General features: G+C 36.5%; 1 protein-coding gene across 20 annotated transcripts in view; it reads right to left on the bottom strand.

Moving 5' to 3' along the window:
* LRRFIP2 (LRR binding FLII interacting protein 2) overlaps positions 1-24,334 on the bottom strand; it is a 99,548-nt gene that overhangs the window by 30,120 nt on the left and 45,094 nt on the right. For 6 of the 20 annotated variants that reach the window (XM_031469910.2, XM_031469919.2, XM_031469922.2 and 3 more), the window contains exons 7-19: positions 23,096-23,152; positions 22,068-22,109; positions 20,553-20,618; positions 18,880-18,960; positions 17,565-17,615; positions 17,439-17,483; positions 16,546-16,593; positions 16,031-16,087; positions 13,712-13,780; positions 11,391-11,480; positions 5,380-5,424; positions 3,874-3,990; positions 1,010-1,081 (exon numbers count right to left, since the gene is read on the bottom strand). In XM_031469910.2, coding sequence (XP_031325770.1) covers positions 1,010-1,081; positions 3,874-3,990; positions 5,380-5,424; positions 11,391-11,480; positions 13,712-13,780; positions 16,031-16,087; positions 16,546-16,593; positions 17,439-17,483; positions 17,565-17,615; positions 18,880-18,960; positions 20,553-20,618; positions 22,068-22,109; positions 23,096-23,152 — 840 coding nt within the window. The remainder of the gene's footprint in view (positions 1-1,009; positions 1,082-3,873; positions 3,991-5,379; positions 5,425-11,390; positions 11,481-13,711; positions 13,781-16,030; positions 16,088-16,545; positions 16,594-17,438; positions 17,484-17,564; positions 17,616-18,879; positions 18,961-20,552; positions 20,619-22,067; positions 22,110-23,095; positions 23,153-24,334) is intronic. The other 14 variants (XM_031469916.2, XM_031469920.2, XM_031469924.2 and 11 more) reach the window with 8 other exon arrangements.

Below are 24,334 nucleotides of genomic sequence, written 5' to 3'. Positions count from 1 at the left end.
GCCTCCTGGCGAACACACACGGCTGTCAGCAGCGTCCAGGCTCCCCTCAGGGGCACTCTCTGTAGGACTCTGGTCCCGAGTCTTAACCATATTCCTTACGGACCACAATCGCTTGCATGAAGGGTTTGGCTGGGAGCCGGGCTAAGTCCAATCACGTCAGGGCAGCTTTGTCGTTTGAGCATATCCCAAGTCACCTTTCCGAATGCCTTCGTTAAGCATTTTTAGAGACCTGGTGTGTATTTCTATTTCAAATAGGGACCTACATGTGTTCAGAGAAACTTCCAGTAATTCATAATGTTAGGTTTGAACTTCGTAAGAAAACACAGGTAATCAAGTACCATTTACAACTAAAATGTCTGCCTCACACATTTACATTGAAAATGTAGTCATCCTTGATCAGGGAAAATAAGGCCCATTTAAATTTACCTCCAGTGCCTTCTTTAAGGCACTGAATCTGTGTAACTCTTTTTGACTTATACGTTAAAAAATCAAAACAAAAAGAAAACGCAGTCCTCATGCTGCAAGGTCCTTCCTCCAGAGGGAATATTTACAATGATGCTCTCCCTCTTAGATGTCTGTTCCTCCTGTTCTTAATATTGACTGAATTTGGTGACAGAAATAGGCAGTGCTCTTTCAAGCTAAAAGCTTGGAAGAATTTTAAGGTCTAATTCTCAATTTAAAAATATCCTTAGAACACTTGTTAGGTTTTTGCCCAATTCAATTTTGTAAGGCTAAGATGCAAGGGACATGTAAGTCTTTTATAAACAGGTTTTAAAACTATAAGGTATAATATCTTTGCTGAATATTCCAAAAACTGTACCACACATTTAAACATAAGCAGAGACTGGAAGTTCACCTTTCCTATGCATTGCAGGTTAAGCACATGCTTGAAAGACAAACACTGTTAGTAAAGCTATGTGCAGTGGGGTTAACGGAGCTTGTGAGACCACCATTGCCAACGCTTCTGCGTACAGAGAGCATGCGTGGGCTGCAGAGCGGGCCCTGATACCTTTAGTTCTTTAAGCCCCTGCATGTATCTCCCTTCTACATCCTGTATCTGGTCCTTAAGGTCATAGATATCCTGCAGGACATAGGAATGAACCATTGCATAAAACCACACACAGACATATCTTCAGTCTCAAAGGATTCAGATGAAAATGTGAATTACTTTCATATATTCCAGACCAAAAGCAGAGAAATCAAAGTACACAAAGGTAACTGCCAGTCCAAACCACTAAAATGGGAACAGGCCAGGTGATGGTCGGGCTGGGGAAGGTCTGGAGTAATCAGTCTAACATGTTAAACATTTTCTTGGCATTCACTTTGCTGAAACAATAGTTGCAAATGGGGGTGGGGCTGCATATGGAAAAAAGCTGTATGTTATAATGTCTTTTAACAAAATTTAAAAAATTGTATAAATCATTTAAATAATTTTTAGCATAATGCTTCACCTAGAAATAGTAAAATATGCAGCAAATTAATTATAAGCAGCAAATTTTGCTGACTCATAGAGAAGTTTTTTTTAAATGTAAACCTAGATATGAATAAGGCTGCCTCTCGATGACTTGGTTACTGATCACAATTAATTTGGGAGAAAGATAAATAAAGGGAGGGAAGTTAAACACAAACATTTTAAACACAGTGTCAAATGAGAGAGTCTATCCTGAGGACACCATTTAAATGATGACAAAAGCCTTTGCTCCAAATGTTACCATAGTCCTTATAAGAAAAGTCAAGAAGCAGGTCACATTTTAAATGGAAAATATTGTTTCCCTGTACCCGACCTTGCTACTTTAGGTCTATTCTGGATGGTTGATTAAGGTGGAAAATAACTGTTTCAGGCCCTAAATATAATTCTGCAATTACAGGTAGGATCAATTATCAAAGGCCTATTATACACAGTTTATTCTGTATTATATGTCCCCTGCCCTCTTCATTCCCTCCTTGGTAGGCTTTTTTACTCACTGAGTCATTAAACAGACATGTATTGAGTGTCTATTAGGAGCCAAATGCTAGGACACGAAATCTCACTTCCTTCAAGGAGGTCATTCTCTCAAAGAAGAAATACAATTAAACAGCAATCACAAGCTAAGTCTGAGGCTGGAAGGCCTCATCCTCTCTTTTGTCCCTCTAGCAAATGGCACCTAAAGGCAAGAGTTAGTTTACTCAACTTCACACCCTCAGCACTTACGCCTGGTACTTAGCAAGAGCTCAATAAATAATGACCCTTCGAAGTCATAGCCAGGCTGAGCTGGGTCTCCTTCTGCAGTGCCACTGCCACTGTTTCAACCCTTCCACCCTCTTCTAACCCTCTGCCCACTTTTATAAAATGCCCAAGTCACAAGACAGACTACTCCTCCTACACTGCCAACAGTCTTACTGTCACCACCTGTCCCTACCTCCTCCTCTTCTGTGTTGTGGGAAGCGATGGCCACCCCTCACCTATCTGATCCCTGGACATTCCTCTCACCCACAGGCAGTTTGCTCTGTCAAGTTACCCCGCCTCCTCCCTCAAGCTTTAAATTCTCTCTCTACTGGCTCAATCCAGCCAATGAAAACAATAATTAATGCCACCTTTAAAAGAAAACAAGAACCCTCCCTTAACTTTCTATCTCTATCCACCAACCAACTCCCAACCTCCAATATTCTCTTCGGAGCATATTTTCTCCCATCAGAGTTTTGACTCACTCATCTCATCCTCTTGTTCAACCACCGGGTAACTGTTCTTGCCTCCAACGCTTCTTCCATTCCACGGTCAGTCTTTAGGAATGCAGCTCAGACAGCACCACCCCCCTATTTGATGTCTCATAGCTGTCAGGGTAAACCTGAACTCCTTTCAGCAGCCATACATGGTGCTTTGTGACTTGGTCCATCACCACTTCTCCACCCTTCTCTCTCACCCACTACCTGTCTTCACTTCTCTTCCTGCTCTCTGGCAACTTCGCTATACACACACCCTTCTGGTTTTCTGAAGTTAACACTCTGAGAAAGCCTTCTCCTTCAGCTTTTTTGCCTGGTTAATTTTTATCCTTCCTTCACCCCTTAGCTCAGAGTTTGTCTCCTCTGAAAGCTTTTTGTTACCTCCTTCTAGTCTATTTTACATGATGCTTCTCTGAATTCCCTTCTTGCTACTACTGTAGTACCACACCACCTGGTTTTTTACTGCTTTATATCCGTTTGTCTTCCCTGTGAAACAGTGAATTCCTTAAGTCCGAAGTGTGTGTACTGCCTAAATCTGTGCGGCCAGGTGCTCGATAAATGTTTAATAAGTGAATAAATGCAATTTGTATTACTACCCTTTTCCCTTTCCTCACAAGAAGCACTTTCAGCAAATAGACATTCAAATACATTTTGAAAGCGTCATTAATAAGGATGGAGACTCAACTAATGGGTTAAATGAGCTTCCATTACTGAAGTATTTCTGTTATCCTAAATATTATTATACGTGTCTTATCATGAAAAACAGAGATAAACGGATTCAAGTAGCCACATAATACCATAATGGCCCAGAAAACTAACAATTCCCAGAGTCTGGTTCCTTGTACAACCACATATTTTCCATTTAAAATATGGCCAATTATTTAAGAGAATTACTTTTACCTATATTAAAGTTTTTTTGGCATTTGTAAATTAGCAGAACTCATTCCAGTATCATCAAATGTTCAGGAAAGAGAACAGAAAAAGAATTAACTAATCTCCTTCCTCTCAGACCCGAGTCACATTCTTGAAATGTACAAACAATTTCTGTAAAGAACTCATACTTCTTTTCTTCCTACTAAGTCACATTAAATGTTGAATAGTTCCAGTATACTACCACACTACAAAGAAGCCAAAAAACTGTTTATAGAAAGCAAACCAAAAGTTGCGGTTTACCCGCAATTCACTTAATGAGGTGTCTGGATCTATTAAGCTGCTGGTGTCCCCGCTTCCTCTTCTGGACGAGTTTCCACTTAGAGGGGTTGTTGCTGAGGCAGAATTTCGAGATGAAGGCTAGAGAAAAAGAAATACGACACTTTAAGACTTGTTTCTTTAAAAACATATTTGTTGTGGAAACTAAAAGTGGGGCAGTGGGGAGAGATCTAACGCAGTGTGGCTGAGAAGTTACCAAATGCAACCCATAGACCAAAATTTAAACTGGCTTTGGGGAGGGGGTATCCAGAAAAGGGCCCAGGCACACTCAGCGTAACTTCGTTCACTCACTTTGCTGGAATCCAGAATTCATAATAACTAAGAAGGAAACAGTTGGTGTGACAGTTTGTCTAAGTTTCTCTTTGCTATACTGTAAACAGCGCTGGGTGAGTGCCGCAGATTGATTCTGAATAGTTTTAGTGTGTTCTCTGTGATATGCTAATTAGCAGTCCTCCTATTTAGTTCTTGAGGCTACTTTTTTAGGATCTTTTCTTTTCCTAATACTTTGTTGATAAAATTGGAGATACTATTTGCAACTGAGAGCAATAATACTGTAAATCATTATGAATTTAGACTGCTCTTCCCACAATTAGTTTAAATGTGAGACTATGCTATTGGATTAATAAATGGCAGAGATTTGTGCTGTTCAATCTAGCAGCCAGGTAGCCACATGGAGCAACTGAGGGCTTAGAATGTGGTTAGTCCAAATTGAGAATTTTTTTAATGTGTAATATACACACCAGATTTCAAAGGTTTAGTGTGGAAAAAAAGAATGTAAAATATCTCATTAATAAGTTTTCATATTGATTATGTTTAAATATTTTAGATATTTGGGTTAAATAAAATATATTATTTAAATTAATTTTACCTGCTTCTTTCTACTGTTTTAGTGTGACTGCTAGAAAATTTAAACTTACATATGTGAATTACATTTGCGACTTGTACTATATTTCTGTTGGATAAAACTGGTATATCTTTTGAGGGCATAGCACAAAATCAACCTTAACAGTTTCCCTAAGATGACTTTCTAAAAATATTTTTAGAAGAAAGTTAGAGGCTTTTAAACACAAAGCAACTGCCAGAAAAGAGTTACTTTACTTCAAAGAAGTAATTTATCTATAAAGGAAAAAAAATTAACCCTCAGAGTTTGTCACTACCATTCCTAAAGACACTTCTTCATTTTCAGTGTTTAACGGCTGCTTCTCAGGATTAAATTCTAGAGGAATGAAAATCAAAAGAGCAGCCAAAAGTTTAAGAGGTGGCATTCAAGGAAATAAAATGCAATGTCTTTTCTCTTCCCAGTGCTTCACATGATTCAACCTCACAGGAATTTGGGGGGTCAAGGACAGGAAATAGATGAAGAGAGGAAGAGTAGCTCATCAGTTAACTGTAGTAAAATAAAAGATAAAATTGTTGTGGAAAGTAAATTGACCCTGAGAACTTAATTTTCTTAGGAATTTATATACTGACCCTTGTGTAATTTTCAGCATACTGTTTGTCAGATTTTTCATCCAACTAGAAAAGAACAGAGATAAAAATCAGGAAAGATGCTTAGCATTTTGATTTTTTAGGGGAAAAAAAGAAGCGACCTCATCTGAGTTCTCCAAGTTCAATTAATATTTGGAACCTAAAAGTAAACATACTAAAACTGAAATAAAAGTTGGGACACATAAGACAAAATGTTAAGAACTTTAATTCTTATCTAAGGAAGACACGGAGTAAGCACAATGTCCTTATGAAAAAACTTAGAACTTTTCATAGATTTTCTTTTCATGGTATTTGAAACACATTAAAGAAAACTGTATACAAGTGTAAGTTTCAGCACTGTAAATGTTAATTTAAAAAAACTTGTACACATCAAAAGGAAAACCCTGATAAAACCAAAAGCCAAAAAATTTTATTATCTAAACATTATTAGGACACAGGACACATAGATAAGACTAGCACACTTAGCCAAAAGAATTCAGATTGGACTAGAACATATTAAACATATCGTCAAAAAAATTTTCCCACAGCATTAAGGATTCAGTTGTTTGGTTTTCGGTTTTGCTTTTTAAGTAATATATGCACCCATAGCAAAAAGGAAAACAAAAAACAACAAACAGCACAAAGGGGTATGCAAAGTCAGCCTCTCTCCCTACTGTACCATACCCTGACCTCCAATTCTCCCTCCAAGAATTCTTTAAAAAACTCTAACAGGAGTGTCCCAAATACATTCTGTATCTTCTTTTTCCCCTTACCAAGTTATAGAGATCAGAGAAAGTACTTTATTTTCTTTGTGGCATTTATCATTCCCTGACCCCAAGATATTAATCTATTTACTGTCTGATCTCTCTCTTGAATGTAAGCTCTATGTCTGTATGCTCTTTCCTGTATACTACCAAGAATAGCACCAGGCATATAGAAGGACTCAAAACGTGCTGGATGAATGAATAAGTGAATTATACCCCAACTGTACTATAGACTCGCCTCATTTATTTTAAATAGCTGCATAGTATCCTATACCTGGACATACCATAATTGAGCTATCTTATCTTCTACTGATAGGCCTTACAGTTGTTTTAGCTGGTGTTTCAAGAAGGGAGTACCCTTAAGGTCTAATCTAAAACCCTGACCTTATAGCTGAGGAAAGAGAAATTCAGAGGTGAAAGAACTTGCTGAGGATGAAGAATTACTAAATGTCAAGAGCTGGATCCAGATCTCAGTTTTGTGAATTTTTCACATCATTTACCTGTATATACTATCCTAATTACCACTGGAGGGGAAAAGGTCACAGAGAAATTTAACTTAATGGCAATATACTCAGACTCCAACTCCTAGACCAACCCTCCCAGACCAGTCTAGAGAAGAGATTTGAAAACCTTTCTCAGTTAATTATTAAAACACAGAACATCATTAATTCTGGCTCAGTTCAGATCTCTTCACTCTAACTTCCTCATACTTGAAAAGTTTTTTTTTTTATTACCCACATGTTCATTTTCTCTCTCGGTAAACATCTTTTATTATAAGTACTAAATCAGAATATAAGTATTATCTCAGACTTTCAATTCTTTTTGCTACTTCTTATTGCAATACTCTTAAAAAGGAATTGATTTTAGTTCATTTTGATTTTTTTTAAACCACATATGAAATGTTTTAAAACAAACAGGCAATGACAATAGTTCTTAATATGGGCAATTATTGCCATAAAAAGGAATTATCTTCCTTACATCTGTCCTAGTAAAGTATATTGCCTAATATTGACTATTTTATTCCCCAGAGTGAAAGAAATACTATATCTAAATAAATTGCCTTGTTTTCCTCAGAGTATCTTCCAATTCTCTTCTACTAATGAGTTAAAGAGAAAAACGAGCAGAACATTCAGAAACATTCCTCCAGGTCCATTTGAAATTCTGTCTCTTATCCCCCTCTCACACGAATGACCCCCAAACCCACCCATTTTTTAACAGACAGGCACCTTGGAACAATCTTACGTTTCAGAGGTTGCATCACTGACCTAGTCCACCGCAATGTTGTCTCTACTGCTTTCACTATCTTCTGACAGATCCCAACTGCCGCAACCCAAGCTGATCATGTGCCAAACTTCAGGGATTGTGGAGGCAGCAAAAATGCTGCAAGGACTTGGCCAGAGACTCCTCAGTTCCCACTTCTCAGCTCATGCCGTTATGTGCAGTCTTCCACTTAGACAAAAAGCTAGTTGAAACCTGGTCTTTTAAAAGCCCCAGGAGGTCTACATAGCTACACAAAAATGACAAGCTAATATTCAAAATGATGACTCAAAGAGTCCACCAGATCCTGAAAAGGATTTTAAGTGGAATAAAATATAATCATGTTTAATATACTGAGGCATAAAAGAGGGAAATGTTGGTAAAAGGGGATAAACTTCCAGCTATCAGATCAATAAGGTCAAGGATCTAATACAAAACATGGTGACTACAGCTGTTTTTAAAAAATTGTTGAGCATGAATAACATGGAAAGAAATGAATATGCACTAATACGAAAAGTCAGAAAACAAAAGCTGCATGTGCTATGTAGTCACAATTCTGTAAAATAAGCAAATTAAACTGAGATAGGAAAAACACTGTCATCAAATTGCTAAGAAAAAAAGGTGGCTCAACACAGTAGTAGACTAAATTATAAAACAACAGTAGCAACAACAAAACAGAAACAAGGCTTTTTTTTTTTCTTAGTATAGCCTTCAGGACTGGCTCATGAATATTGACCCTAACCTACTATACTCATAAAACTTTCAAGTAAGTATTATGCCATTACATTCTTAAATAATTAAATAGATAATTTTCCAATCAAGAAGAGGGTTTCCTTGATAGCTGGGATCTGAAAATTAGTTAACAGTCTCATAATATTTCATACTCATACTAAATGTGCAAAGAAGAGTACATGATGGCAAACTTTATTGCTGCTTCAAGAATTTCAAATTTCAGTGATAAATGCCTTTGCCTTATTTATGTCTGGGACATCTGAAAATGCTTTACTCTTGACATTATATTGTTTCTCTTTAAAAGGGTATAGCTCAGTGATAGAGTGCATGCCAAGCATGCATGAAGTCTTGGGTTCAATTCCTAGTACCTCCACTGAATGAATGAATGAATGAATGAACTTAATAACTGCTCCCCTCCAAAAAAACCAAGACAAGGTAGAATATTTATCTTGTCAAATCTCTGAAGCTGTTTCTTCTTAAAAGAAAGATATTTCTTATTCTCTGATTTAGAGGCTCTTTGACCTCAGTTTCAGCATATGGCTACTTAGTCTGACAGATCATCTTACCTGACTAAAATGGCACGATACAAACTGAATCTTTTTGCTTGGAAACGGAGCATTTTAGTTTGTGAATACATTTTAATACCATCATTTCAAAGAGTTGTTTAGAAATAAAGACTTGCATTTTGTTCCAAATTATATGTTTTCTTCAAAGGATATTGGAGATTTGATATAACTGAGCTATGCGTATCTGATGTGTAGCCACTTACAGCACATGGCATTTTGTCAACCGTATCATAAATCTTACATGATGTGTGATCAGAAGATGAAAGTATTATATTAAGGCACTTGAATAAACTTTATTTTTAAGGTATAAAATTATAATCTAATGAAATATTTACAGCATAGTTTGTTCAATGTAGTCACTGGATTCTAATCCTTTGTTAACTTCTAATTTATATGTATATACTGATTTGATAATGCTATTCAAAAATTCTGTTTGGAGGAAAAAAAAAACTAGAAAACAGAATATCTCATTCCCCCACCACAGAAGGGAAGGGAAGAATTACTTTCAATAATCTCCTAAAGCAAAACTGGTGTCCATTCAGAAACGGTCCAGTTAGTAACAACCAGTAAAACAGAAGTTAATTAGCACCTGTACATTCTTTTCCTTTACTCTAGCCTGACCTATGGAACAGAAAGGAAAACAACGCAGAAGAAAAGACAAGAGGCTAGACCAACCACACTGTATTCAGAGACTTGCCAAATCAGGGCCTGGCACTTTTTTCAGCACCTTCTAGCTCAGAGGTTATAATCTAGCAGACTGTATACTTGTATTTAACCCACAATGGGGAAGCCAGAAAGTACCTTTTAAAATTTTGAATTCATTGTCAGTATTTTTAAATCAGAGTATTTCACATAAAAAGGCAGACTTTCAGTTTATCTTTTTAAAAAGTGTGTGTAGGGGAAAAGAGACCATACCAACATCAGGTCCACTTTTCATTTGTCTACACTGAGCTGAATTATAGTATACCCTTTAAAAGAAATAATATTAGAGAAAATTTTTTGCTCTAGAGAGGCGACTGGCATGTTATTTTAGGCTTTGCCAAGAGGCAAAATTAAGAATATTACATAGGTACTTAGATAACCATCTAAAAATGTAAAAACCATTGGCTTATAGGCTATAAAATATCAGGGGGCTGGCCAGATTCGCCAGCCATTGCTCTAGACAACCTTTTGCTTATGTTGTAAGGTGTACAGCATGATTTGACATATATATATGTATATCAAGTGCTTACATACATATATGTATATCAAATCATTACATTATATACCTTAAATAGGTAGGACTTATTTTAAAATATGTAGATAAATCAAAATAACTATTTGGGTAAAGAGTTTTATCTAATTAGTAGAGGCAGGGGAAGACTTTTTAAAAACTGTCAACTGTTTCACTTCTGTGCAGTTACTAAAATAGTCAAGAAATAAATGTAAGGAGGACATACTCAGCAATTCAGACATCATATTAGAGGCTAAGAGAATTCAAAGGTTTTAAGAGAAAAGGTATACACAATAAATTAAATTAAACTGTTTATATCTATTTTAAAAAAAAACAGGCTACTAAGCAAATTAATAAAATGGGCAATATTTCAGGGGAAGGACTTGGGAGCCAGTCTTCCAACTTCATGTGCAGATTCTTTGATCTGACCCAACACAAGATGTCAGCCAGCTTTGAGAGAGATCAATCTGGAAGACTTAAGAACCACGCTAAAAATCATTTTCTAGGATTAAAGTCATTCAGAAACAGTTATTTAAATACAATCAGTGATGTGTTAAATATTAATAATTATTTCTTCATTAAAAAACTTTCTAACTTTTTTGTTAAGAAACACTGTCTCATCTGCTTCAAAGTGCTTGATAATCAGGACAGAGCTGGTCCAAGGGCAAACCACCACCAATGCCAGCAGCAAGGAGAAGGTGTCACAGACAGAAAGCCAAGCTGTTAGATATACCAGGCAGGTAAATACCTGCTGGTTTGAGTTCCTTCATTAAGGTAAATGCCTCAAGGCATTACTACTGGACAAACTTCCCTAAATTCAGTTCCCACTGAAAGTGAAAGCAATGCCTAAGCATGTCTTCAAAACAACGCAATAATCCAAAAGTTCAAAGTCTATTCAGATTCTTCCCAGTTACTATAAATTAGCACCACTTTACTAAGTAGTGGATTTTATTGTTCAATGTTCAAAATTTACCTATAAGTTTATAGATTCACTAAAAACAGGGGGGAGGATTTTAAGACTGATGAGGAATATCTAAATAGGGGCTAGGTATTAAACGGTTTTAAGGAATTATTTTTTATTCGATTAGGTAAGATAATAGTATAGTAAATATGAAAAAATTCTCAATTAGAGATGAAAACTCAACTATTTATTGGGAAATGATGTGATGAATGGGATTTGCTTTAAAACAATTCAGGAAAAAAGGAGGGAAAAGGGAGAAACAGATGAAACAAAATTGGCAAAATATTGATAACTGTTGAAGTTGCTGATGGGTTCTATGGGGGAAATTTTCCACAGAAGAAAGTTTTTTAAAAAATCAGAACTTATCAATATGTATATTTTTTTAAAAAACTGTTATTTTATGCTAGTGTGTTCAAATAAATATTTCCTGGGCACTAAACTGAGTTCCTAATTTTAAAATAGCTACTGTGTTAGCTGTTAGTCACAAGCCTGAGACATGAGTTCCCATGCGATGCACTCACGCTGGTCAAATCTGGGATGCTGACGTCATCCACATCGGAAACGACGCTCCCCCTACGATTGGAGCGACTAAAATAATCAGCGGCAGAAACCTTTCGGTCAGAAAAAAATGAGATGCTTTAATAGTTAAGAAAAGAGAGAAATAAAAGATAAGAACATTGGCATATGGAGGGGGGGATTTGGAGGGAGCGGTTTGTGATGAAGTACCATGTAACAAAACAAGGAAACTGCTGCGATTTATCTTCTCAAGAAAGTAAAAAAGAAATGTAAAGGGGTTCCTAAATGAAATCACAGCTCCCTGAAATATTCTCATCATCCGTCTTAACTAGAGTTCTGCGCTACAAAGGTCCTCTACTGCCCGAGGACTGGCATCGCCCTCACCACGAGGGGCTCTAGGACAGACAGCATTTACCTAAGGCCTCTACTACGTTTCACAATTTTACAACGCATTATAGCCATCAATAGGTTAAGCACATATATCCTGAATGCAGAACTATCTGCATAGTATTTACTGCACTTTTTACCCAATTTACCCAGTTCTCTCTTTTTCAAATTCCTCAAGATCAGGAATTGCAGAACAAAATAACAAAAGAACTACACTGGCCTCTTTCTGGTTCCCCAGACACACCTAGCCTCTTCCAGCCTTAGACTCGGGTACTGACCTCGGAAGCTCTTCTCCCAGCTCTTCAAGTGTCAGCTCAAAGGTCACCTCGCTTGGAGAAGCCTCCTCTGATCACCCCATGCAAAGGGACACACCAGACACACACCACTCAGTGTCCTCTATCATATCACCTGCTTGTCCTCTTCTTTCTCTTTTCCTTTCCTGGGTTCTCTCTTTTTGTCCCTTTCTTTACCAGTTTATTTTCTATTTCCTTCACAAGGATATAAGCCCCATGAAGTCCGAAATCTGGTCTGTGTGGCTTACCACATTATTCCCAGCACTAAATATAGAATAGGTACTCCCTCCATAAACATTTGTTGAATTAATAAATAATGATTTTTTAAAAATCTCATTCATCAGCTATTCCTTACCTCAACTCTAACTACCTTGCTCAAAAACTCTTCCCTTCCAGAAAGGAGTCTGGAAGCCCATCCACAGAGATGTCTTCTTTAGGGCTTAGAAATAAGAATTTTGCTAAAAGCTGATATGATTAAGCAATGGTATGTTTGTTCACAGTAACAGTAATACAACTTTGATTTATATCTATCTAATAATATATGGGTACCCACTGTCAGAATTTTAATAGTTATTTAATCCATATATTAAGCTTACCCACAAAGACAGTCATTACATCCTCGTTGTACAAATAAAGAAATCGTTATTAACACAACTAAGAGGTTGTAGAAATGGTTCAGATCCGAGGCATCATTATTTCAGAGCCCCTGCCCTTTTCACTCCAGCACTTTCCGAGGAGCCCTCAGGTGTCGTGGACTTCTCTTCTCCTCAGCTGTGAGTATGAGCATTAACTGGCTTGCCATATGTGGCTGGACCACAACTGTCTTAATTAGATCACTGAATTTCTGGCAATGAAGCTCGCAAACTCTTGGTGTTCCTCTTCATGAAAACTTTGGGTTTACAATCTTTCATAAAACATGGCTTGTACTAAATGACTTTCTATTTTTGTTAAAGGAATTATAACCTCTTATTTATTGGGCTTTTTTTTCTCACTCTAAGCTGACATACCATCCTCACCAATGTAATTTTTTAATCAGTTTTTAAGTATAGCAAAAATGTCATCAGCTCTCTATGAAATTTCTTGCTTCATCAAAAGAATAACCTGAAATTATATAATCTGTATTCTAACATAGGTATTTATTACCTCTACAATTGAATTCTAATGAGAAAATTTTAAATTGTGCCATCAGCAACTCTTAAAAAATTCACACGCCTTAAAAGATGTATAAAATGGTTAAATTTAAATACACAGTGAGGAAAACAACTAATAAATGGCAGCATTATTTGTAATCCATAGTAATGAGTTTTAAACAATGTGGAAACATTAATTTTGCTTGAGAAAAAAAATTTTGGTGAATTGTACACACACATGCACATGCATAAAACAGCAACAAAGAATAAAAAGTGAAAATCTTAAGTACACAACAACTAGCATATAAGACGTGTTACCAGGAAAGCTTACATAGCCCATGGAGAATATACATTCTCAGGAATACATTTCTGAAGGCAAATTATTCATATAAACTAAATTTGAAGATAATACTCATTTTGCAAGTGCAAATTCCATTTTTCAACCAACTTCATGTGATCACACAGTGCTGCAGTTCTACAACTTATTGTACATGTTTGCATGCAAACCACGCTCACCACACTCTCCCTTCGCCCACGACTGGCTCGACCAGAAGACGCGACGCTTGCAGTGTCATCGTCGATAAACTACAGATAGTAAAAGCAGATAATGAAAAGGATGCAATTTCACTACAGGTCTTGCCTGACTGTGAGCACACTAAGTAAGGCTTTGGGAAGCACACAAATACTCTCTATGAGCATGAAAATCGGCACCATCTGCTATGCACCATTTAACCAAAAAGCTGTTTCAAGCCGTAATGAATGAATAAAAATCAAAAGACATTTTCAAAAAGTACAAAGAATAAAACAGTAATTTATCTTTTATTTAAGTTAAATTAAAGGAAAAAGAGGGGGGAGCACAAGTATACTAGCTAAAACCAGCGAGGGACTTTATGCTTTTTAAACCTCTAGGCCCTCTGGGATCCTATCAGGGTCAATAAATGCATTTAATGTTTTAGTTTGAGAGAGAAAATAAAAGAATCTTCCTAAGTGAAATAATATAAGTCAAAGACAGAATTTCCTACCAGCAAGGACACTGAAACGATGATTCATATTTTCCTTTCTTTATTCCTATGCAACAGGTGGAGACATTTCTAACAACACCCTACAGTGTTCCTCCTGTTTCACCAGCAGTGGAAGACTCATTTTCAGTATGTGTAGGTTACCTCCATTCTGACATCACTAAGAAACCATTCTGGCATCACTAGGATAATAACTCTGAGCCCAGCACACAAGGACAAGATTCTATACTTGATTGAAAATATTACTATAATTTTGTTTGCAAGGGACCATCACAGTTGGAACATTAAAAATGCCAAGTGGAATTTTATTCCCAGGTGGGTTAAAGTAAACTTTCTATCTATGTAAAAAAAGCCTTTATCTCCTTAAACGTCCCTGTAATAATTTTTCATTAACTATAAGAGTGGAATTCTTGATAAATGCCCCTTGGAAATAGCAGGAGAACTGGGCCAAACATATATGTAAAAGAAAGTCCACACAGCTCACCTATCCCATTCCACGAAGTAACCTATGCTGACCATTAAGAAACTGCTTAATAATTTCTCCAATTTTGACACTGTCAAGAATAACAAGGTTGTTCCTAAAGTCATCATCTGTTACTGAAAATGTAAATATAGTCTTTTTGGTGGGTAATATGGCTCGCTCTCTCTCTCTCTCCATATATATATATATATATATATATATATATATATATATACACACACACATACATATATACTAATTAAAATGTATATACTCTTTTATCTCCATCAGTTCATGATTAGCAAGTTACCTTGCAGATCTACTCATATAAGTACACAAAAGTATACTTATATAAGCATGTTCATTGTACAAAGTGTCTGTAGTAGAAAAAAATCTGACAACCTAAATGTCCATCACGAAGGGAGTTATTTTTCAAGTGTACAGCCTACACAGTAATGGAATGATACACTGCCATTTAAAAAAAAAACACACAACTGTGCTGACATAAAATTATCTCCAAGAGGCATTCATTATGGGACATGGTTTACTTTTTAAAATCCTTTATTTATTATTATTTCTTTTGTAAATCTTTTAAATGTCAAAAAAATGAAATAAATCTTTATGTACTGATTTGAAAAGATACATTGAGTAAAGAAAACAAGTTGAGGACCATTATGTGTATGAATTATTAACATACTGTTCAAATACAGGATACTCGTATATACATAAAATACCTCTGAAAGGATATACAAGAATGGAGGTCACATTTGGGGAATGGAAATAGGGGGAAAGTGTTAGAGGATTTTTACCTTGCACTTTCCTTAAGCTAATACTATTTTCATAAATTAAAAAAAGTTTTAATACTTCAGAAAAATTGGGTGATTAAAATGGTCCCAGTTTTGTTTTTTAGGCAACAATTTGTTAAAGTCAACTTGTTTTATTTCTTCTCCTTCCACTCCACTGCCTGAAACACTGGCAAGCAAGTGAAATGGTTCAACGTAGGAAGCAGAGAAGAAAAGGAGAAAAGGAGAAAGGGAAAGGACAGGGCAGCCAACTCATACCCTGAATTACCACCACTGTACAGACAAGAAGTTCCACACAAATGACACATATAAATTTTTTAAAAATTCTAATGGCACTGGTTCCAGGCTCATTAAAGAAATTACATGCTACGTTATCTTCACACAGAAACTACCAATTAGGATAAATTAGTACCTGAGTTTGTGTACTGAAGGAAAACATTAACCATGCACAAAAGAGTGAAACACCACATCCTCAGTGGTCTAAACTGTGAGTACAGATTAATGAAACAACCAAAAGTGTCTATAAATCATGCAAAGAGATGAGACAGCTCACCACAGGACTGCTTCGGGCTGAACTTGTTCTTGATGAGTAATAACTGTATTCAGACGGCTATAAAGTTTCCCAGAAGAACAGTTTTACAATAATGATCAGCTCCTTGCCCAGCTGGGAATACACTAGTGACCCTGACCTAACTTACCTTGGCTCCCAGGTGAAGGTAACTGTTACTTCTTGTCCTGGAACTCTGCCTCACCCCCACCCTCAAAGTCCACTAGCCCATGGCAGGAGGGAGAGGGGAGAAAGGGGATGCCCAAGAAGCACTATTTTCATCCCCTGCCTGAGGACTAATGAGCAAGAGAAGAGGTTTCTCTGCTTATGTTGCCCTCACACTTTAAGACTGGACTTCCAGCAGGTGCTTTCTCACAGCTTGGGTGAGAGTCACAATTGGCAAGCTGATGGGTCACAGTTTGTAGAGTAATTACAGGTCAGATCAAATGGCTTTTTCTTTGTTAGGAAACTGTGCCCACCTACACATCACCCTCCTCACCACCTCCCCTGGTTAGACTTACAGTGCGAGAACCGTAAGGGTTATATAATCCACCATCATACAATGATACCTAAAGAACAAAGGAAATACCATTTATCAATCCAGCATCGAAGTTATTTTGAAAACTTCTTTGCACTACTCAGTTCCAAAAAAAGTTTTGAAGAATGGTGTAAGTGTACAGCCTCCCAAGGTTGATAACACTCATTTATATATGCATAAATTCCTGCATCAGTCTCATTAAAACTTCAAGCTCATATTTCATTTAAAAAGCACTATTGGTTACAGCATTTCCTTTCATCATCATGTTATCACATTAGGAGAACTAACATTTATGAATTTATTCTCTAAAAGAGGAAACAGAACAGAAAAGAAAGTGAAGTACAGAAAGCATTCTGCCCACTGTCACGACAAAATTAAGTACAAACCCTCAGGTTTCCATTATACTACAACAGGCCACAACACAACAAACAGCTTAAAAGCAACCAACTCACAACTCGCACATGACACAGAGCTATTGTTTTTGCTTTCTAGCCAGCTAGCTTCATCAGAACTTAGAATTAACATGGCCGAAGCCACAGCTGTCCCTCTAAAAACTGGGACGTCCCATGCATGGGCAGCCATCTCACAAAAGTACGCAAGTGTAGTGGAATCCATGCAAAAATAGCTCCTCTATAGGAAGTCAGTTCTAAGCAAGGGCCTCCCAACAGCCAGCAGTATCTACCACTGCGAAGAGAATATGCTTAGTTTTGCCACCCTAAAGTTTTGTATTTGCAGCACAGGCAACACATTCTGCAGTACACATAGCACTAAAGCCATGTGTCCTTGACTGTTTGGGAGGAAAGATGTCAAGGCAGAGTCAGCACCATGACAATGGCCCCACCAGGGGTACACACGTTGGAAGAGGAGAATACAAACCAGACTGGCACTTCTCAGCAGACCAGAATTTGCAATAGGGGAGGCCTATGGAAAAAGTGCATGATTTAACCCAAAGAAAAGCAACTGGTAGCTCTGAATGCAACACACTCCTCAGAAAGTACTAACCCTATTAATCTTAGATGTCGCCAGAGGGTCGCTGTACAGGGAAGAAGACTGCTAAGAAACAAAAAGAAAGCAAATTAAGCCAAAAAAAAAAAAAAAAAAAAAAAAAAAAAGGAGAACTGGTCTCACCATCATAAGAGCAGAAGACCTACATTTATTTTATACTCCATAATTCATTAGCATTTCCCAAGTATTTAAGGTAGTTAAATGACACATAAAGTGAGAAAAAAATTGTTAGACATCCTTTGAATACCAATTCTAAGGGATAAGAAAGAAAAACACCTGAAAGAGTTTTCAAAAAATGTGTTTAAGTCCTACTAGTCTTTGAGGATTAATAGTAGGAGATGGGATGGCCATCTGAGAAAACACTCGGGACAAAGGGGCCATGGCTCAGGGAGTGTGGCAAACAGTGGCCACATCCCAGTCCCCAGCAGCTCCTGTGACTTACAATGATTATTGGGGAAATGAGCTCTGAGTTACTGCTAAAGATACTTTCCCAGATAGACCAAAAATCTGTATTTCAAAAACAAACCATAGACAAAGTGCCTTAGTTTAGTCAGGTAAATTGTACTGATCACGAGTCCACACAATAACAAGGCATGGCATTTTTTCAAAATAAATCTTTTTCCTGATGTCATCTGAAGACACAATTTTCACTTCTTTTTTTACCAAGCCCAGTTAGACATGGAGAATAAGAGTATATAAGTTATGTGTGTAGGTTTTGACAAGTGAATTATTTTAAATGTACTGTGTGCCATATATTTAATATTTTTTAAATGTATGGTGTGCCAAATGTCTTGTAAAAACAAGAGATTCTAACATTACACAAATAATTACATTCTTCTCATCCCATTTATAAATTTTTACATGCAAGTTTTTATTAAAAGGGCATACACTGTGATGTGTATGAATACCTACAACTTATTCTGAAATGCACCTCCCCAAAAAAGATGGACTGATGGATGAAGAGAGGGACAGATAGGTAATTATATGATAAAGAAAATACAGTAAAATGCTAATGGTAGAATGTGAGTAGTAGGTACGTGGATGGTTACTATACAGTTCTTTGAAGTTTTTTGTATGTTAAATATTTTTATTAAAAAAATTGGAAAAAAGTACTCATTTATAAACATGGTGGTGATTCAATAGTTCTCATCTTTACAGATAAACTCACACAGACTATATGAATTCAGTTATCACAAACTAGTATAAACACAGCCATTCACAGATTAGTTCTAACTAGTCAGAATGCAAAATAGGGGATTAGAAATGTGTTAATGTTGGATAAAACAACAAAGCCAAAAAACTTGCGACAAACCCGAGTATAGTAGGCAGAGGTGGGTTTGCTGCTATAGTTTCTAAGACTGCTATAGTTTCTCTGGTCAAAGTAGAGGCCACTCTGTAAAAAGCAAAATTAAACACAGTTTTCTTAGATTAAATGTTGTTAACCTAACAGCACACAAAGTCAAAATCTGATATTGCCAAAAGCCTTCTCCTCCAAAACAATGACTTTAAAGCATTGAATCATATTAAGTAAAAATCAAAATAACAACTATTTCAAGTCTCTCTAAAAAGACTAATATTAAAGGTGAACTGTTTTCAAGCCAAGTCATTACCAATTTTTTTACTTTAAAACCAAGAGTATAAAACCTCAAACAACATGGAATGGAAATAGTAAGGGATTTATTCTCATGTCATACTTAGAAATGACCTAGAAAAGTCCAGGAAAAATGAATAATTGTCATTTTTATAGTACATTTGGCAATGCCACAGAAATTATTAAATGGTTCTTTTTTTCTAAACTCCTCCTAATTCCACTCTTTATCAACATAAACTGATCAAATTAAATTACCAAAGAGAGAGTATAAGCATGCACTAAATATGGTTTGGTCAAAAACATCCATGGCAGGTTCATCTTCACCACATCAAAAACAATTTTATATATTGGGATTGCTTGTGGGGGAAAAATCATCTACAAAATTCCAGCCATCTTTTTACTCCAGGTTAAGGAAATTCAGACAATCCCTCACTGAGAGACTGCTCCTCCACTGCTGACACTATCGAACCAGAACATCCCCACTCCCACCCCACCCCTGCCACTCCTGGCCCTGCCTTTCTGCACCACACCCTCCACGAGGCACTGTGACTCACCTCTCCCCAGAGCTCCCAATACTTCCCCCTCCAGGACCTCTCACTAATGTCCTCTCCATTCATCCTTTCCCCCTTCTTCACTTCTACCAGCCGAAGACCCCCAGCCCTCTCTCCACCTCAGCGATGGTCAGAGCCCCTCTCACAGGAACCGTAAGTGAGCAGGGAGCTTGGGGCTGCACGTAACCTGTCACTGCTGTAGCAACCTAACAGGAAAGAGGTGTTCCCAGCATCCCAAATGGGCATTCTACGCATTTTTCCCTCCACAGAAATGTTGTTCAGCAAGGTCTGCCAGAATGAAGAGCACTATTAGTTCTGCAGTTTAATTATAAGTTAAAGAGTTTTCTGCAAGACAGCATGGGAACTCTGCCATCACATACTTCATTGTTTGTACTAGAAAATTAATTTCAAGTTCCCAAAATTCGATCTATAAACAAACATTCGGAATGAAACCTATATGTGAGTTTGATACTGCCTATAATATCAAAATTAAATCAATTCAAATTTCTAAAATAAGGATAAGAATCCTACTAAACCTATTCTGAAGGCATATTCCTCCAAAGGACAGTTCATAAATAAAAATACGTTGTTAACAAAGATCATGTGACACTTTCCTAATTCTAGCCACTGGGATTAGCATATATTAACTTGATATCAAATCTTGTAAATAAAAACGAAATTATTTTTAAATAACTTTCTCATAAATCGTGTTTCAGTGTATTATCAAGTTTCAATAATGTCTTAGAAGCACACCAACACAATCATAATTCTTAAGTTCCCTAAAAGTAATCAGTGAATTTTACAGCCACACGTGATACAGTGATGAGACACAACAGAACTAACCAGTGGGTCTTTATGAGAACCAGAAGATCTCTTCTTCATTCCATAAGAGTGACTGTAAGAATGATTCTGGAAGTAAATAGCTGAAGTTAACTTTAATGACCATACAGTGAAATTTTAAACGTAATTTAATCAAGATCATCTTAAAATCATACACAGAAAGGTCCGTGTGAGATAGAGAGTAGTCTACATGCACTCTATTTCCATCTGTTAGTAAGTGACTCACTGCACCTGGCTGGCTAAGATACACAGCCTCTCTACACACCTGCATTCCCCTCCACCTCCCCATGGCATCCAGCTCAGGGTCTAGTCAACTAGAAAACTTAAATTAGGACTCTGACCCAGGCGGAATATTTGTGGGAACCTTCACCCTACACCTCATTTGAGTCTATCTTCTTTATGGGGGACAAGAGAGTCCACTTTCTTCCACAGTCTTCCTTACCTAAAGGCCAAAAAGCCATCCTTTGCATCAACCAAAACAAGACTGAGAGAACAAAGAATGTAACACTGAACTGCCCGAGACAGTACTCTTAGCCCAAGTTAGTGGTCCCACAGCAAGTGCTGCTCAGAGGGAAACAGCCAACATGGTACACACTGCCCTGAGCAGCAGCAGCAGCATTATTAGACAGTAACCTGACATGCAAGTCCTTTGAAGAAAGCACTGTCTCAATACATAACTTCTCCAAGCAGTACAGAGCCAAATGTATGTGAGGGGATACAGGACAGCAACACTACTCAACAGGTCAAGGGTAGACAAGAAATCCAATCTAGGTATGCTCGCCAAAATGAGGCAGTGTGGCCAGAAGTGTCCTACCTATCAACAGACTGCTCTAGGCAAATCATCTGACATGCACACCTAGATCCTGAATCAATGATTATAAGCTTACTTTCCTTGTTGAAAATGCACATGCTTTCTTTTATACATTATCCTGGACATTTAAGGGCTGTCTCTATGGTCTAGAAACTCAGGCATTCTATTGACATACTAACCCCCAAAAAACATGTTTTAACTAAACTTCCTTGGCCAAAATGATGCACCATAAAAAACAAACCAAGAAAAAAAATGAGTGGACATAAGTGATGTTTCAGATGTCATTTGTCACTGCTGGATGCTTTCTGTTTAGCAACTTCACACTTGCTATCCTGTGACCCAGGACATGAAACACAGTAGGGCCTGCACTGTCGTAGTTCAGTGTGTATCAAAACACTGCTACAAGCGGGGCTTCCAGGGCAATGAGTATGTGTCAGCTGGGTAGCTCATCATTTTAAGAAAAGAGATTACTACCAGTCTTAGTCCTGAATAGAGAAGCAAAAAATTTTTATATGATCCTGAAATTCTAAGAGAAAAATTATTCAAATGTTAAGTTGTGCTACAAATGCAGAACAACAGATTCTGCTTTATTAGTCACACATTTCACCATCAAATCTGTGAAAGAGTTAGTCTTAATCTACGACTAACATCATCAGGTGTTTACAAAGTAAAACTCTACACTTAACACAAAGACATGCATTACATACTAATGATGAAAATCTTGATGATCTATCCTTGACAGCATCATACTGGATTTCAGAAAAAGGTGGAAGTTGATTGTATTTCCAAAACCAGAAATATAAAGAGGAGAAAAAGTAAAAATTAAAAAAAAAACTATTAAAAACCCAGCACTATTTTAATAGCCCAGTTATTGCAGAAACCCTCCAAAATATATTCTATAAGTAAAAGGCAAGCAATAAAGAGTGTTACTACATGTATAAAAAAATCTTGTTTATCCAAATTTTATAAAGTGCCTAAAGGTATGCATTTGGTCGTAAATAATGTGCAATGGTAAAATGTCACCGTGTTGAATGACATTTCCCTGAAAATAAAGTTCTTTCTCTATAGAAATTTCACTTTCATCTTTCTTCAGTTAACAAAATATCCTTTAAAAAAAAAAAGACCAAAACATGTATTATTCAAGCCACACATTCTTGCATGAAATAAGTTCACTGAAGAGAATGGTAATGTCTTATTTCTTCTCATCCTCTCTTAATACCAAGGGCATTTTGCAAAGGCACAGGATTTAACAAGCTGTACTGAAATGGAGCTATTTTGATTTTCCTTTTCCAAATACAATGCAGAGCTCAGCTGGTTAAAAAAATTTGCTGAATCTGGTAGGGAAATCCATTATTTGGACGCCCCAATTGCTACTAGAACAACTGGATAAACAAAAAGAATCCCCCTAACACACACCAGTTAGTATTTCTGTTGTTTAAAAACAAATGATTCATCAAAGGAGGGAGAACTGAAAACATCAGAGGCTCCAGCTAACCAAAACATTTAGAAGTTTGCTGCTATAATCTATTAAAAACAATGTTTAACTCTCAGAAAAAGATGCCTCAAAGTTTTCATTTGGAAATAAAATTTGTTAAAAGTGCAAAAACAGATTATGGAAACAAAATTCAAAGTGCTAATTTCTGTTATAATGTACCTATTACTCAAGCCCCCAGAACTCTGTGAGTCAACAGTGAATGCACAATACCAAAGTTGCACATCTTTCTGGGCTACACACCATGATGTCTTTCCTTTTGGGTGTACTGGCTCTGCTCCAGTGTGTCCCAGTTATGTCCTTTGATGGGTTCGTCCATGGAATTAAACAGTAGTGAATGACAAAACACAAAGCCGGCAAGCGTATTAAAATTAAATTCATTAAAATTATACTAAGGCCATTGATACATAAATAGGAACTGATATAAACAATAGAAAAAAACCCCACCAGTGAAAAACTGCAGTGTATCCCTACTGCTCTGATGCAAGATCACCTCATTTTCTAATTTTGGACCTCTACCTTATAGTCTTCTTGTATTTCATTATATAAAGTAGTGACCAAGCATTTATAAGATTTTTTTTTTTAATGGCAGATTTTTTTTTTTAAAAGAAACAGATTCTCTCCATTCTAAACTCATGGTTTTGATTTAATTTTCCTTCCCCAAATCTGCCATTCACAATCTTGAACTATCTTTGCTCTCTTTATTTTTATACAGATTCTCTATAGCACTGATACCATCTCCAGCCCAAATAGCTTCTGGCAGGATACCTTTAAAGAAAGTAGTACCTGAAAGTTAATCTCACAAAAGGAAAGATCAAAGTCCTAGGAACGTGGCATAAAACCATAAATACACCTGTTTCATATCCAGGTACTATTAAACTTCATATACCAAATACAAGGTCCGGAAGTGTTAGACGTTTAAATATACAGCTCATAAGTTTAAAAATATAAACTGGCAGAAAAATACCAAAACCCCCAAATAATACAGCAAACACCAATAAAATTTAGGTGAGTGTTTTAAGCCATCACATTTGTTTTTACAGAGAACAAAAGCTGTCAACTTATTCAGTTTAATGTAGATGGTAAAGTTATTTTAAAAAGTAAATAATCTGACGAAAACTTAGAACTCCCAGTATTATTTAATTGAAAGAAAAAAAGAAAAAACATATCTCAATTAAATTTCTTTTAAGCAATGTTATTGTGAGCTTTCAGATTTATTTCCAGGTGTCTAAATATTTAAAGTGTGCTAAACGTACACTCAGACACAGTAAAGTACAAATGTCTCCTCTACAGTGTAAAATTTTTATTAATCTTTAAGTTCACATACTGATTTTTTTTAATATTAGGAGCTTTACTCTTTTACCCATAATAGCAAATTTTCATAATCATCATAATGAAATAAAATACGGTGAGAGTTCTAGTTATACCTTAAATTTATTTAATGATATAATTTACATAAAAGGAAAATCAACCTCATTACTT

Source organism: Camelus dromedarius, chromosome 17 (assembly GCF_036321535.1).
Source record: "Camelus dromedarius isolate mCamDro1 chromosome 17, mCamDro1.pat, whole genome shotgun sequence".
NCBI lineage: Eukaryota > Metazoa > Chordata > Mammalia > Artiodactyla > Camelidae > Camelus > Camelus dromedarius.
The sequence above is the reverse complement of the archived record's forward strand: the minus strand, read 5'-3'. Positions and strand labels throughout refer to the sequence as shown.